This window comes from Drosophila virilis, chromosome 4 (genome assembly GCF_030788295.1).
Source record: "Drosophila virilis strain 15010-1051.87 chromosome 4, Dvir_AGI_RSII-ME, whole genome shotgun sequence".
NCBI lineage: Eukaryota > Metazoa > Arthropoda > Insecta > Diptera > Drosophilidae > Drosophila > Drosophila virilis.
The window spans coordinates 11,742,462-11,756,901 of NC_091546.1; the positions used below are offsets into that span (position 1 = coordinate 11,742,462).

Sequence of the window (14,440 nt, forward strand, 5' to 3'; positions counted from 1 at the left end):
CATCGCACACGCGACCGTCTACAGATTGCAAGCAGTGTCTTCTTGTACAGCTTAAGCGTCTGGCATTTTCACCGATTGCTCGTAAACCTTTATTTGGATCTGGTCCAAACTATTGGGAATCTATAGTATAAATAGTCCCCTTCAATTTGGCATCTTTTTGCGAGCGCTGCGATCAAGCTGAAATCCAAAATTGACACCTCGAGTGGGTTTCTTGACGAATCCCATACAAAATGCGCTTTCTGGTCGTGAGTGAGTACAGCACAGCCAACGGCGACGTCGACGTCGCCGGCACGTTTGGCGGTAAATTTGAAAATTGCCGGCCGCGGTGGCTGCTTGCCCGTTACAGCTCTTGTTGGCTGTTGTGGTGGTTGTTGTTAGCCGAGGAGTGCTTCTCGACGGGACGGCAGAGGTTTGGAGCTGGGCACAGGCTGCTAGGGAGAGCCCAAGCGGTAGTTGTACGGGCAGCAGTAGCAGCAGCGACAGCGGCAGCGGCTGGCCGGGCAACTTTGGCGTTCTGTCGCCGCGTCTGTGGCGTGTATGTGTTCTGCTGTTGGGTTGCATACTCAACGGCAGTGTTTCGCTTATTGTTTGTGCCACAACATATTTATAGAGTGGACCTAAAAACAAGCGAGTAATCAGGTCAATTGGACGACTCAAGATCTTTAATGCCAATTATCAGAGTATTTCTTAACCAACAGAACATTTCTAAGCATTAAGCTGTACGCTGATGGAAACCCAATCATTTTAACTAACCTATTTATAGATATTATACAGTGCTAAACAGGCTAAAAGACTCGTACATTTGTATCTTTGTCATTACGATGAACAAGGTTCACCCCATTTTTCGCATTTCGCTTTTTTTTTTTCAGCATTATTGCATCTTTGCATTTCTTTCAGTTGATCCCACACATTTGTGGTTCGACAATTTGCTGTCTCTGTTCGTTACACGAACCATGCTGGTTCAGGAACTGACTAATGAGCTAACGTTCTTCTGCTTTATTGTCGCTCTCGCCGCAGCCAGCCTCTCTGGCCGTCAGTTGATATAGTCGTCTGTCCCATTACTTATTTGAACTACTGCTGCTGCTAGCTGGCCACAGTCGTTTTTCTGCTATTTTTATGCAAAACAAATAAGTATAGTTTTGTAATCTGAATAATATGAGCGAGAGAGAGCGAGCGAGAGAGAGCGAGAGAGAGAGAGACCCACAACGACTGCTCGCTAATTAAAACCGATGTTCGCCTCGCCAACGTGGATGACAGTCGTCTATGGTCGCATCTACCAGTTTGTAGCACTCCACACATTGGCGCGGCTGGCATTGTTGCCAACAACACCTGTAATCGTGGAACAATCATTGAGTTATCATATTTAAACAGCGCAACAGCAACAGCAGCTACTCGAAAGCAACAGCAACAGCAACAACAACAAGAAGAAGAAGAAGAACTGTGACTTTTGCTTTTGCCTTAACATTTCATTTCTTGATAAGCCGATTTGCGTCTTCGTTTTTGCGCTACGGGCTTTCCATCATTCTTTCTTTCGACTCTCTTTTAGTGTTGTTTTGGGCGGCGTTGCGTTCGTTCCCCCGGTTAATAAGGGATAAATAATATTTATTTCGATATGATTTATTCTTTACATACATATGCATGTATGTATGTACATATATTAGACAAGACGTTAGTGAGAAAGCGAAATATGTATGTTTCGGTCTATGCAGTTCCTTCGAGAACTATCCACACTATGCATATGTATGTATAAATGTACATGTGTATGTGTGTGTGTGTGTATGCATCTATATAGACAGCAGACAGATGTAACAGTTACTCGGTTACACGTTTTTCACATATGACCAATATTATTTCAAGGTTAACAGTATATACCCATGTTACAGTCCCTGGACTGTTAGTTCAGAGAATTGCGATAAGAAAGGTTTACAATCGTTAACATTCAGGCAACAGCGCCTGCAATTTCGTAGGGAAAGTTCTAGAGGTAGTCAAGAAAGTTTTCAGGTAATCGCAGCGTTTACACTGAACCCGAAGGTAACAAATATCATCTCTCGCATATACTGTCCTCAAGAGACAGATTTAGCGAGCGTTCAGATCTAATATAATCTAATCTCAAAGCCCTAATCATATATTTATTTGATATATGTATATACATTGTATTATTGTCAAGTTTTCAGGTTCTCCGAGTTTTCGTTCAGTGTATTAACACGTTGCCTCTGCTTCCTGTGGCATGCAGCACAAAAGGTGTTAATGAAAGTAATCGATTCTTTTACCAATGTTTGTCTGTGTATATGGACATGTATTTGTTGTATGTACTGCTAATAGTTTTATAACAAGATTGTACAGATTTAATTCACATTTCTGATGAACACTTGCTGTGAGTTCCATATAATGGGAATGTGTCACGAATCGTTTTGAATAGATGTTTAATTTCTATTCAAAGCGGGCACTCGACATGAAGATGTAAATAGCTTTTGATGTATATACAAAAAAACGATTTTAGCGTTGGAAAACGAAGGTGAGAAAAGCGTGAAAAACTTGAAAAACACGCGAGGCGTATAAATACACACACACACACACACACACACACACACACACACACACATGCAGTTCATTATATAGCTTGGGCTGGCTCGTGTGGAATTTAGTTAATATTATTGGAATTATCCCAACAAGATTAGATAGTTAACTCGGTTTACGTTCGCAACGTAGAGCATCAATTCAGAACTCATTTCATAAATATGTATTTACGTGAAAGAACTGAAATCATTTAGAAAACAAAAAAAAAAAAAAAAACAACATAAACTGGTTTGAGACTACAAGGGCAACCGGGTGTTTGGGAGCGTTCGCTGATAAGCGGTTCCATGGACTTACAACCCGAATCGGTAGCTTGAAGAGTATTTGTATTTCGTTCTAAAGTCGCGTTTGGTAATAATTTCGCACGAGTGCAGCGATTAGCTGAATACCCTACCCTTCGGCTAGAGGGACTCAGACGAGCATTTCGTACGAAAATAAATAATTTTATTTGCTTCTTGTTGACGGTTTTGTTTTCGATATGGAATACATGTCCCAAGTACGTGTTATCATTATTTGTGGGCATTCTGAAGCGAACGCTTTAATTGGCCAGAATATGAACTGAGAAGTACGTCCCGCACCGCCTCGACCCGCCCACCTATCTTCAGCCACCACAGTCACTTGATGTGCGAGCTGCCGTGGAAAATTCTTTTCTCTCGGCATCGGGATGGGTCAAACTGCAACGCTTTCGCATAGGCCTCTGGCTGCGGCCCGGCTGGCTTTTGTGCTGGCATCTGCGTCATGCATTTGGGTGCAATGGGAACGCTTGACTGGGTGGATTGACCGGGGCCGGGTGGCGGTTGCCGGGTGGTGGTTGTACGACAAAGAGTACGAATGGTGAGCACCACATGAATGAATCATTTGCAAAGAGCAAAATGTTGGCGTCATTTCATATCCAGTTGTATGTATGCATTCGAGTTTGCTTGTGTTTGAGTGAGTGAGTCTGTGCGTGTGCGTGTGTGTGTGTGTGTGTGTGTGTGTGTGCGTCGCTGTGTTGTGGTCGAGAGCACATAAGAAAAACAAATAAATTTACACCAACTGTGCTCAATTGCCTTAGAGCTGCGTTGTCATGTAGCATCCATTCATTTATTCAATACATAATTACACAGACTCATTGAATACACCCGTTGAATAGTTGCGCTATCAGGAAATTGGCTTCAGATATGCGCTAACTTTTTTTACCTTAAACTAGTTTTCTTGTTTTTTTTTTTTTTTATTGGATTAATGTAGTTTGTCTGTGCCCTAAACAGCTGGTTAATAAAAATTAGTTACACACTAATATTTGCATTTGCTTAATTAGCAGATCAGTTTTTTAATTTCGTTTGTTTGAATTCCGCGCCAAGTAAAGTGAGATACGCCCATGCGTTGATTTACAACACTTCGCATACACGTTACTCAACACACTTGCCAGTGCTGCATGCGATTTGAATAAGCAACGGTCTAAATCCAATTGGTGCAAATTGGAAACGAGCAAGCGCTATATTAGTTTCCAACTCCAATTGGATTAATATTCATGTTCATTTAAAATCTTATTCAGTTTGTTTGCTGTGGGTTTTGGGTGTTGCGGCATTGTTTGGCGCGCATTGGCAACCCTAATCATGCTACCCATTAATGACCTTGCGCTGACATTGCCGCACAGCTGTGGGTCAAGTCGCATTCGCACAACCGAAAAGTATCCAGAAGTTTGTTAGATCCAATTTGGCAAGCATCAAAAATGGCCTTTAATAAGCTGAGCATCGAGAACCTGGATCTGGAGGGCAAACGCGTGCTAATGCGGTAGGTTCTGCTCCCAATCAGCGTCAAGATTCGTTTCTGTGTGGGCTGCATGTTGCATAAAAGAATTTTCTTGTTCACTTTCCGGCCGTAGCGTTGATTTCAATGTGCCCATCAAGGAAGGCAAGATCACCAGCAATCAGCGCATTGTTGCCGCTGTGGACAGCATCAAGTTGGCTCTGGCCAAGAAGGCCAAGTCTGTGGTGCTCATGTCGCATCTGGGTCGTCCCGATGGCAACAAGAACCTGAAGTACACGTTGGCCCCCGTTGCCGAGGAGCTGACCAAGTTGCTCGGCCAGAAAGTAACATTCCTTAACGATTGTGTCGGCAGCGAAGTGGAGGCCGCTTGCAAGGATCCCGCACCCGGCTCCGTTATTCTGCTGGAGAATGTGCGCTTCTACCTGGAGGAAGAGGGCAAGGGCGTGGACGCCACTGGCGCCAAGGTGAAAGCCGATCCGGCCAAGGTCAAGGAGTTCCGCAGCAGCCTTGCCAAGCTGGGCGATGTCTATGTGAACGATGCCTTCGGCACGGCACATCGTGCCCACAGCTCCATGATGGGTGATGGCTATGAGAAGCGTGCGGCTGGTTTGCTGCTCAACAAGGAGCTCAAGTACTTCTCGCAGGCCCTGGACAAGCCACCAAATCCCTTCCTGGCTATTCTGGGCGGCGCCAAGGTGGCCGACAAGATCCAGCTCATTGAGAACTTGCTCGACAAGGTCAATGAGATGATCATTGGTGGCGGCATGGCCTTCACCTTCCTCAAGGTCCTTAACAACATGAAGATTGGCGGCTCTCTGTTCGACGAGGAGGGCTCCAAGATCGTCCAGAATCTGGTGGACAAGGCCAAGAAGAACAATGTGCAGCTGCATTTGCCCGTTGATTTCGTCTGCGGCGATAAGTTTGCCGAAAATGCAACCGTCAGCGAGGCCACCGTCGAGAGCGGCATTCCCGATGGCCACATGGGCTTGGATGTGGGCCCCAAGTCTCGCGAGCTTTTCGCCGCGCCCATTGCGCGTGCCAAGCTGATTGTCTGGAACGGGTAACAAGCACCCTTTATACAAACTCTCCGATCGGTCGGTCATTGATTCGTTCTATTTGCTCACAGACCACCCGGCGTGTTCGAGTTCCCCAACTTTGCCAATGGCACCAAGGCAATTATGGATGGCGTTGTGGCTGCCACCAAGAATGGCACCGTTTCCATCATTGGCGGCGGCGATACGGCCTCTTGCTGCGCCAAATGGAACACAGAGGCGCTCGTCTCGCACGTATCCACCGGCGGCGGCGCTTCGCTGGAACTGCTCGAGGGCAAGACACTGCCAGGCGTGGCTGCCCTATCCAACGCCTAACTGGCCCAAGCCCCAGTCTATAAATACCCAAGATTATCTCTCACTGAAATATTAATCTTAATGCTATCATTGCTGCGCCAGACACCGTTTATACTGTAAGCCCCAAAGTTCAATAAAATGAATACTAAGTTAACTAGCTACACAACAGCTCGAGCTGTTAAGGATCTTGTTTCCTGCGAGTATATGTGTTAGGTCGAATAAGTCACTTCTAAGCCCGTGTATACTATATATTCTTCACGAGTCGATCCGGTCAGGTCTGTCTCGTCTGTCTTAAATGTAACAGAGGGAATTTCGGAATCGGGTATACCCCGTGTTAGCTTGAGACGGACCCGGAGATCCGTCGTCCGTCGTGTCATTTGTTGTTATTTCTGGTTATAGTGTATGCCATCGTCGGTTATACTCCTACGCTTGCACCAAAATAAAATCGCCATGTACTATTAAACAAGCTTTATAGGAAGAATGCATGGGCCATGGACTTAATCGTGAATCTACTTTCTAAGGCAAACAATACGGACTTACGGCCAAGTGTTTGTCCGGAAGCTACTTGCGGGCAAAGTTCGCATCCATGGCGGCCGAGGTGCGCTGTATATTGTTTAGATTGGAACGTATGCGGTTGCCAATGGAGGTCTGATTATCAATGGCCTTCTTCACCTGCTTGTTGATGAATTGTTGGTCAAAGTCGCGTGCCTGGTTTTGCGCCTCCTCGCGTGCATATTCCTCGCGATGCTTGTGCACAGCCTTGGTGCGATCCGCCTCCCGCCATGTGGCATTGTCCATCATCTCGCGCAGACGCGCTTCACGCTCACTTTCGCTCAGCTTGGGCTTGGATTTCGCTGCCTGACGTGCCGCCGCTGGCGACGCATGTCGAACAGCTGGACGTTTTTCCGGTGTTACGCTGCGTCGCCGTCTCTCCCTGCTGGGTTCTCTCCGCTGCGGCCGCTGATCTCGATCTCTATGTGGACTGCGACTTCTGCTTCTTCTGCGTCTGCTATTGCTAGCGTCGCGATGCCTTCTGACTTCCTGCCGCTCCCTGCGTTTTGTTCGCTCATCGGTGTTGCTGTTGCTTCTGCCATGTCTTTCTCTTATTTCCCTGGTCTGTTTGCTCGGCTCAGCTTCTTTGCTGTTGCTTCTGCCACGTCTTGCCCTGTTTTCCCTGCTCCGTTTGCTCGGCTCCTCCGCGCTGCTGTTGCTGTCATCGCTGCTGCTGCTGCTGCTGCTACGGCTGCGACGCCGTGACTTTTTCTTGCTTTTTGTCTTTTTGTGCTTTGTGGCCATGTCCAGCTGCTTGGTCAACGTACGATATTTGGCATCCAGCAGTTTGTCGAGCTTGAATTCGTCATTTGTGCTTTCGCCCTTCAGTTTCTTCATTTGCTTTGCCAGCTTTCTGTCCAGGTCATCGTTGCTGTCGCTGTCATCATCGCTTCTGGCCTTCTTTTTCTTTGACTTTTTGCTCTTCTTGGACTTTTTGTTGCGTTTTGTCGCTTGTTCCTGTTCTGTTTTGAGTATGCGGTGGATTTCCTTAAGTCGCACCGGATTCTCCAGCAGTTTCCGACGCGATTCCATTTCCCGCTGCTTGATGAGCATCAGCGGATCTTCCATTGTCTTGCGTTGCATGTCCACCTGCTCGGTGGACTGCAAGTTACGGTATTCCCGTATTGAGAAGGGCACACACTCGTGCTCAACATGGTTTATGGACTGCTTAACACCCAGTGTACTCTCCTGACGTCGCTCCTCCGCCTGCAGCTGTTCAAAGGATTTGTCTATCTTGCGTCCCAGCAGATATTCCTCTCGATTGATTAGCTCTGCGCTATCTGCAATACGCTGAATGATTAGCTATGAATTGAGTTTAAGAATGATTCAATATACTTTTATACATCCACTCCAGCTTCGCTTCGCCGCCGCCGCTGCTGGACAGAACGCCAGAATTCTCTCCTATGCGCCTGAGCTCCTCCCGGTCGCGCTCCTCGTTGATCTCCTTGCGCAAATCATCTAATTTGCGTTGTTCCTCCTGCTTCGCCTGCTCCGCTTTCCAAACGCGCTCTTGGTTCTTCATAGTGTGTGGATGCCATGACTTTTTCAGGTTCTATTCCAGGAAGATTTACGATTTCAAGTTATATGAATTCCAAAAGTGGTTCAAATGGGTCTTACCAAATCACCGCCACCCATGTTGGGATCTGTTTATGTTTCCCTTAGCAATATATTACACGGAAATATGTATAAATAAGCGTCGCTGCGTTTCCCTCTCTTTTTTCCGTATGCTGCAACATACGGCAAGCGAGGTATGCAGCTCAAATCCATTTTTCACATAAGCATGGTATGCAACTCACAGAAGATATTTTTAATATTTTTAATGCTTTAATTTTTGAGTGTCGTGCAATGAAAAGTACATTTATTTATTCGATTATATAGGAAAGAACGGTGCTCGATAAAGTCTAGGGGATACAAATTATCCATAGCTAAGACTGGAAAGAGTGCAGGCACATTTAAATTCTTTGGTATTATTTTACAGCTTCGAGGCTGCTTGGCCTGAATTAATCATCAGACAAGATTCAAACCAAACAAGAAAATAAATCTAAGTTAAAGAAGCAAACAATTTAGATTATCCTCATACAGCTTGCGAGCTCAGCGTACTAGCCTTAATTCTGTTCTTAACGACAGCTGAAGCTGCAAATTTATCGACCTCCGCCACATTTATCGCAATATTTATCGACGTAACGCGCACTGATAAGGAAGGGCCGCAAAGCGGGAAGTGAAAATAAATGAAAGCATCTTAAAGTTATAATTGCTAAAAGCATAATAACGATATTTGTTTAGAGTCTACAAATTTCTTGGTATGTATTTTAAGACTTGGCAGCAATAACATCCCTGTGATTAATGATTTGACATAACGGCTTTTTCGTTAAGTTTTTCAAAATGTTATTAGAAACGAACTAAAATTTATGTAAACATGTTGCACTTAGAACAGAAATTTTTGACTTCAATAATTAGCCAATGGTGTTTGTCAAAAAAACTTGTAAGCCATGGCTGCAAATTCCACACTGTGCGAAATTATGGTGACAAAGGAGAATGCGAGGACGATGGTAAGCTGCCGAAAAAGCTAAGCCTAAAGGACGTGGATGTGGCTGATAAGCGGGTTTTTATGCGAGTGGACTTCAATGTGCCGATGAAGGATGGCAAAATAACTAACAATCAGCGCATTGTGGCGGCACTGCCGAGCATTAAACACGTGCTGGAGAAGAAAGCCAAATCTGTGGTAGGTGGTCAACAAGGCTATCAATGTTTGGCCACAAGCGTTCCTTTAACAGTTTCTTCTGGATCACAGGTTTTGGCCTCGCACTTGGGCCGTCCAGATGGCAAGAAGAATATGAAATATTCGTTAAAGCCCGTGGCCCAGGAGCTGGAAAAGCTGCTGGAGAAGCCCATATGCTTTATTGAAGACTCTGTGGGCGAAATAGCGTTGGATGCAACGAAAAATCCGCCAATGGGTGCCGTCATATTGTTAGAAAATCTGCGATTCTATGCCGAGGAGACGGGCAGCAGCAAAGATAAGGACAAGAAGGTGAAAGCCGATCCACAAAAGGTTAAAGAGTTCCGCGAGAAATTGGCCCAACTGGCAGACATCTATGTGAACGATGCTTTTGGCACGGCGCATCGTGCCCACAGCTCAATGATGGGCGAGGGCTACAAAGTGCGTGCGGCCGGCTTTCTGCTGGACAAGGAGCTGGAGTATTTCTCCAAAGCGCTGGACGATCCAAAAAAACCGTTTCTGGCCATAATGGGCGGCGCCAAAATTGCTGACAAAATACCACTGATTAACAATCTGCTGAACAAGGTCGATCAAATGATTGTGGCCGGTGGCATGGCCTATACATTTCTAAAGATCATCAACAACATGGAGATAGGCAAGTCGCTCTTCGACGAGAAGGGCTCCAAAATGATCAACGACATTATGAAGACGGCAGCGGAGAAGAAAGTGGAAATACTTTTGCCAGTTGATTTCAAATGCGCTGCAAAGATGGACAAGGATCCCGGTGAAATTAAGACCACTGACATAAAGCAGGGCGTGCCCAAGGACCTTATGGGCCTAGATATAGGTGAAAAATCTATGGAAATGTTCGGCTCCGCGATTGTCCAGGCCAAGACCATCGTTTGGAATGGTCCGCCAGGTCTATTTGAGAATGATAAGTTTGCCGAAGGCACCAAGGACATGTTGCAGGCGGTTGTGTGCGCCACACAGGACGGCGCCACGACAATTGTTGGCGGGGGCGATACGGCGACCGCCTGCAAGAAGTTCGGTGGCAGCGACAAGGTCTCGCATGTCTCCACTGGCGGCGGCGCTGCACTGGAGCTGCTCGAGGGCAAGAAACTGCCCGGTGTGGCGGCGCTTTCAAATGCCGAGTAATAAAATGCAGACTCGAAATTTTACAATATTGTGCATTTTTCATTGTTGTGGCTCTCGCTTCTCCCTGAACCCATTAAAAGTGGGTATAAGGGTATATTGCATTTGTGTCCAAGTGTTTGTAACAGGCAGAAGGAAGCATCTCCGAATCCATAGTCTATATATATTCTTGATCAGCACCAACAGCCGAATCGATCTAGCCATGTCCGTCTGTCTGTCTGTCCGTCCGTATGTATGAACGCAAGGATCTCTGAACCTATAACAGCTAGATCTAGAGATAGATTTTGGTAAATCTTACAAACTTGACATATAGCTTATAAAATAGAATATATATACGGTTGATGTTGGAAGAGGGATCAGGGTATCCCCTTGTCGGGAGCTCCTGACCAGAACCTCTTACTTTTTTATGCTTCAAAAAGTGAGCAACAGTTTTGGGGTCATTTTATTAATACAAATTTATTTAGTTTTAAAATGATTTTTAGCTATTGGAGCTTTCTCAACTTTCAGACCGCTTCCCTATATAATATGTGGGATAATGGATTTTTAATCCATACTCGGTTATCCATAATTATTTTGGCTAATTTGATTAGGAAACGCCGGAATGAAACTTTCTCTAAACAAAGGCGAATTTAAATACACAAAACAATATATAAAAACTAGTTTGGTTTAGGGGTTAATTGTTAATTAATAAAAACGCAGCTTCCGGTTATCCGACTGCGAATATAATAAAATTCTGCGCATACTTTAGTCGATTACACTTGGTGAATACAATAAGTCTGTGTTGCAGTTCGTTTCTTTAAAATTCACACGAAATAACTATAATCTGAGCTGCATACGTTCATTAAAACTGCGCGTGTGAATTGGTATAAATGTGAAGAGTCTGCTTGGTTTTTATAAAAGAGCGGCAACAATTCTGGTCTAATCGAAGCTAATCAGTTCCGCTGTGGCAGGCTCGGCAGCTTTGACTGGAGCAGCCGGTTCGGGATCGTTTTGGGGCGGTGCGGGTGCGGCAGCCACAGCCTGGACTTGTGAGCTGCTGATTTCCATTTGAGCAGCTGGTGGGGGTGGTGCTGCTGCCTGCGCTGGTGGTGCCTGTTGTGGCGGCACTTGTGTGTTGGGAATCGGCGGATGCGACTGCACAATTTGCTGCTGCTGCAGCATAACATGAGCCAGATGTGGCTGTGGTTGGGCTTGGGTCTGGGGCTGAGTTGGGATCTGCTGTTGCTGTGGCGGCAGCTGCGACAACATGGCCTGAGCTGGATTCGGGTATGGATTGTCGGGAAGCGAAGGCTGCTGCTGCGGCTGCTGCTGTTGCAGCATACTGCCCGGCGGTGGGGCCATCATCATGCCCGGAGCTGGCGGCGGCGGCGGCTGCGCTATGCCGGGATTGTACATGCCAGGCGGCGGTATGCCGCCTGCAAACTGACCAACGCCATGGCCATTGGGTGTTGGATAGCCAGCAGCAGCGACGTATGGATTGTAAACGTTGTTTAACTGATGCGAGGGCGAGCCGTGCGGCGCCACTGCCGAGGGCGGCAGATAGGGAAAGGGCGCCGTTTGACCCATTAGATATTGGGCCTTCTGTTGCTCCTGGCGTAGCTGCATCTCACGCTCTTGTTCCTGAATGCGTTGCAGTGCGAGTTGGCGCTGATATTGCAAGTACTCCTGTTTCTTTTTGCGCATAATTTCGAGCTTTTGAGCCATTTGCAGCTGTCGCTGCCGCTCCTGTTCCTCGGCAATGCGACGCAGCTTTTCCACATGCTCCTGACGCAGCACATCCAGCGCGGCACGCGAGTCCTTAATCTGTGCCAGCTTGTCCTGCAGCTGCTCGTACCACATGCGTTTGTCGTCCATTTCCTTGATGTAGGTCAATTGCTGTGAGTGCAGCGAGGTGAGCGTCATGAAGAGAGTTTGCACCGAGGAATCATTGGAAATGCTGCGTCCGCGGCTCGAGTTGGACTTCATGCGATTGACAAATATCTCCACCTGGGTGCGCATATTGGCCGCGAATTCATCAATTTGCACCTCATCGGCGTTCTTTGGCATGGGCAGCGTTTGGAGCAGTTGCTGCTGTGGTTGCGGTGTTGGCGGCATGGGGCTAGGCGCCGATGGGCTGGCCATGGAAGAGGATTCACTAATTTTGCGCTGCTCCCAGTAGCTGCGATTTAAATATTTGGCCAACTCTGGGTTGCTTTCCTCCTGCTGCTGCACGGTCACCTGTGGCTGTGCCGGCTCCGGACTGGGCGAGCGCTGCTGCATGCGATAGGTAGCTACCGATTGCGGTTGCTTCTTACTCTCCGCCTCCGACTGGCTAAGCGCCAGGGCCAGCTGCAGTTCCTCCTCCTCCTTTAGCTCTTGCTCTGTCTTGCGCGCAGGCGTCTTTTCGAATAGAAGAAAACAATTCAAAGATTTAGTTTATTTCGCTGTTGAGGCAACGCCAGAAAACCAACCTGCACCTGCTGTGATAAGGAGCTGTTCAGATATTCCGCTGGCAGGTCGCTGTCCGCCACGCGCGTGCTGCTCTTGGCACCTGCCGGACGCTGCAGCGCCATAAAGCAGCCATCGCACACGCGCACGTCCTTCTCGATGCCGTACTTGGGCAGCGGGCACTGCTTGGCCGTGCACTGGCCACAAAACACCTGGCCGCAGTTGCGGCAATGATGCTTGCGATTGGTGAACGTAAACTCCACACGGCAGCGATGGCAGACCCTACCATCCGCCCAGTTGGGCGCAGTGTCGGCGGTGAACATCGCATCCGCTTCCTTCAGCTCCGGAAATGTGTGCCCCTTGGCCTTCAGTATGGTCATAGTATCCTATAAAATAACACCAATTTGTTTTGTTTATTTATTTACATTTCAAAATAGTGATTTTTTTTTATTTTTTAAAGCTAACTTACTAATTTTTGTGCCCGAACTATGTGCTTTGTGGCATTCAGTTCGAGCACAATAAAAAGTTGAACATGTATTGAACTAATTGAATTAAACACAAAGCTCAAATTCGTATAAACTTTACTCAGATGGAACCTAGACGAATCCTATTCGTATATATTGAGAAGCTATAGCAGCCTGTTGATCATCCAACAACTGCAAAACGAAATGAAACCAAGCGCTTCTTAATTGAGGCTTCAGTAAGCTGAAGAGAATACTTTTGAACGGCTTTATGAAGATTCAAAACCCTTGTAGACACATGGCAGATGCAGAGCAGCGTTCATTCAAGCAGGTTATATCTAAAGGCGACCAAGTCTTCTATACTATCAGACTTTGCACTGTCTGTAGAGGGCAAACAAATTTAAGTTAGGCTCAAGCCTAAGAAGTTGAAATATATGTAGCTCAAGTGCATTTCAAGAGCTTATGGAAATACGCACGTCTAATTCGATTAGCGTTCGTGCGAGAGCGAGAGATCGTAATATTTCCGGGTTTCTTGGGCCGTAACTCACCTTGATGGCCTGATACTTGTCCGATGAGCGAAATGCATAGGCCCAGGTCTGGACTAGCTCGAGCATTTTCTGGCGCACATTTTCGTGTGGCGTTTGCTCCAGGAAGCTGCTAAACATCTCGCAGTTCTCCTTGGTGAAGACCTCCTCGTGCACGGGTGCGCCGCAGTTCTTCACAATGCTCTCGAGCACCAGCAGGGAATAGCATGCTGAGTGTGGATTTGGCGAGTTCATTTTCTTTTTGATGGCGGCAAAGGCATTTTTTGGTCTGCAAAGCGAAATCTGAGCAATTAACAAAGAAGAGACATTTTTATTTTCCATAGCACCTACGTGACATCTTTTTGATTGATTTCATCGCAAATTAACAGAATTGAGGGCCAATCTGGCTCCAAGCGCAAGTGGCTTGTGGCGTTCTCTGCGAAATGGCAAATAAAATTCATCATCAGACACCAAATTTAAAGCATATTAATTGCGTTTCAGGTTCATTCCCCCTTTTTGTTATACTTTTTTTTTGCAGCGCTTTGTCGATGAGTCACTTTTGTTGCATTATTTTTCAGCTTATTTGGCTGCCATTTGTAATGCGTCACTTACCCAGATTTTTGTCAAAACTAGAGCGAAACATTTTGTATTTGATATAATACTATTACAAGCTCTATATTTGTAGTTTTTAAGCTTTAATAATGAGTTTTATTTATGTATTCCGTGCTCGGCTCCTATTATTGCTGGTTGCTGTTTTCGTCTGTTAGTGATGACCAATTTGGACGGTGTACTATCGTTTAACTATCGATATACGATAAGTCAGCTGGTCAGGGCTGTGCAAAGCCATTGGCGACGCGCGCGATAATTGTAGTGTTTAAATAATTCAAAACCCAAAAAAAGTGAATTTTATTGTTTGATTATTTGTGAAAATAAAAACTA

The 14,440-nt window shown here is 46.2% G+C and overlaps 4 protein-coding genes across 7 annotated transcripts; 2 read left to right on the forward strand and 2 right to left on the reverse strand.

The window, feature by feature from the left end:
- Positions 1-4,185: 4,185 nt before the first annotated feature.
- On the forward strand, positions 4,186-5,823 carry LOC6629122 (phosphoglycerate kinase). Its single transcript, XM_002052078.4, has 3 exons — positions 4,186-4,347; positions 4,439-5,383; positions 5,450-5,823. The coding sequence occupies exons 1-3, from the start codon at positions 4,286-4,288 to the stop codon at positions 5,688-5,690; spliced, it is 1,248 nt and encodes a 415-aa protein (XP_002052114.1). The 5' UTR covers positions 4,186-4,285; the 3' UTR covers positions 5,691-5,823.
- A 299-nt stretch (positions 5,824-6,122) lies between these two features.
- Positions 6,123-7,979, reverse strand: Cwc25 (CWC25 spliceosome associated protein homolog). Its single transcript, XM_002052077.4, has 3 exons — positions 7,839-7,979; positions 7,557-7,773; positions 6,123-7,501 (listed from the first exon to the last, which is right to left on the reverse strand). The coding sequence occupies exons 1-3, from the start codon at positions 7,854-7,856 to the stop codon at positions 6,231-6,233; spliced, it is 1,506 nt and encodes a 501-aa protein (XP_002052113.1). The 5' UTR covers positions 7,857-7,979; the 3' UTR covers positions 6,123-6,230.
- Positions 7,980-8,424: 445 nt separating this feature from the next.
- LOC6629120 (uncharacterized) lies at positions 8,425-10,118 on the forward strand. 3 transcript variants are annotated; one of them, XM_070209001.1, is made up of 3 exons: positions 8,425-8,521; positions 8,595-8,943; positions 9,013-10,118. In XM_070209001.1, exons 2-3 carry the CDS (start codon positions 8,638-8,640, stop codon positions 10,090-10,092), a joined length of 1,386 nt encoding a protein of 461 aa, XP_070065102.1. In that variant the 5' UTR covers positions 8,425-8,521; positions 8,595-8,637; the 3' UTR covers positions 10,093-10,118. The 3 variants fall into 3 exon arrangements, with proteins under 3 accessions (XP_070065102.1, XP_002052112.1, XP_032294581.1); XM_002052076.4 differs by lacking the exon at positions 8,425-8,521 and having other exon boundaries at positions 8,574-8,943; XM_032438690.2 differs by lacking the exon at positions 8,425-8,521 and having other exon boundaries at positions 8,803-8,943; positions 8,996-10,118.
- A 408-nt stretch (positions 10,119-10,526) lies between these two features.
- On the reverse strand, positions 10,527-14,275 carry Hrs (Hepatocyte growth factor regulated tyrosine kinase substrate). 2 transcript variants are annotated; one of them, XM_015172871.2, is made up of 5 exons: positions 14,114-14,275; positions 13,853-13,937; positions 13,526-13,790; positions 12,546-12,902; positions 10,527-12,468 (listed from the first exon to the last, which is right to left on the reverse strand). In XM_015172871.2, exons 1-5 carry the CDS (start codon positions 14,142-14,144, stop codon positions 11,008-11,010), a joined length of 2,199 nt encoding a protein of 732 aa, XP_015028357.1. In that variant the 5' UTR covers positions 14,145-14,275; the 3' UTR covers positions 10,527-11,007. The 2 variants fall into 2 exon arrangements, with proteins under 2 accessions (XP_015028357.1, XP_002052111.1); XM_002052075.4 differs by having other exon boundaries at positions 12,540-12,902.
- Positions 14,276-14,440: the final 165 nt, after the last annotated feature.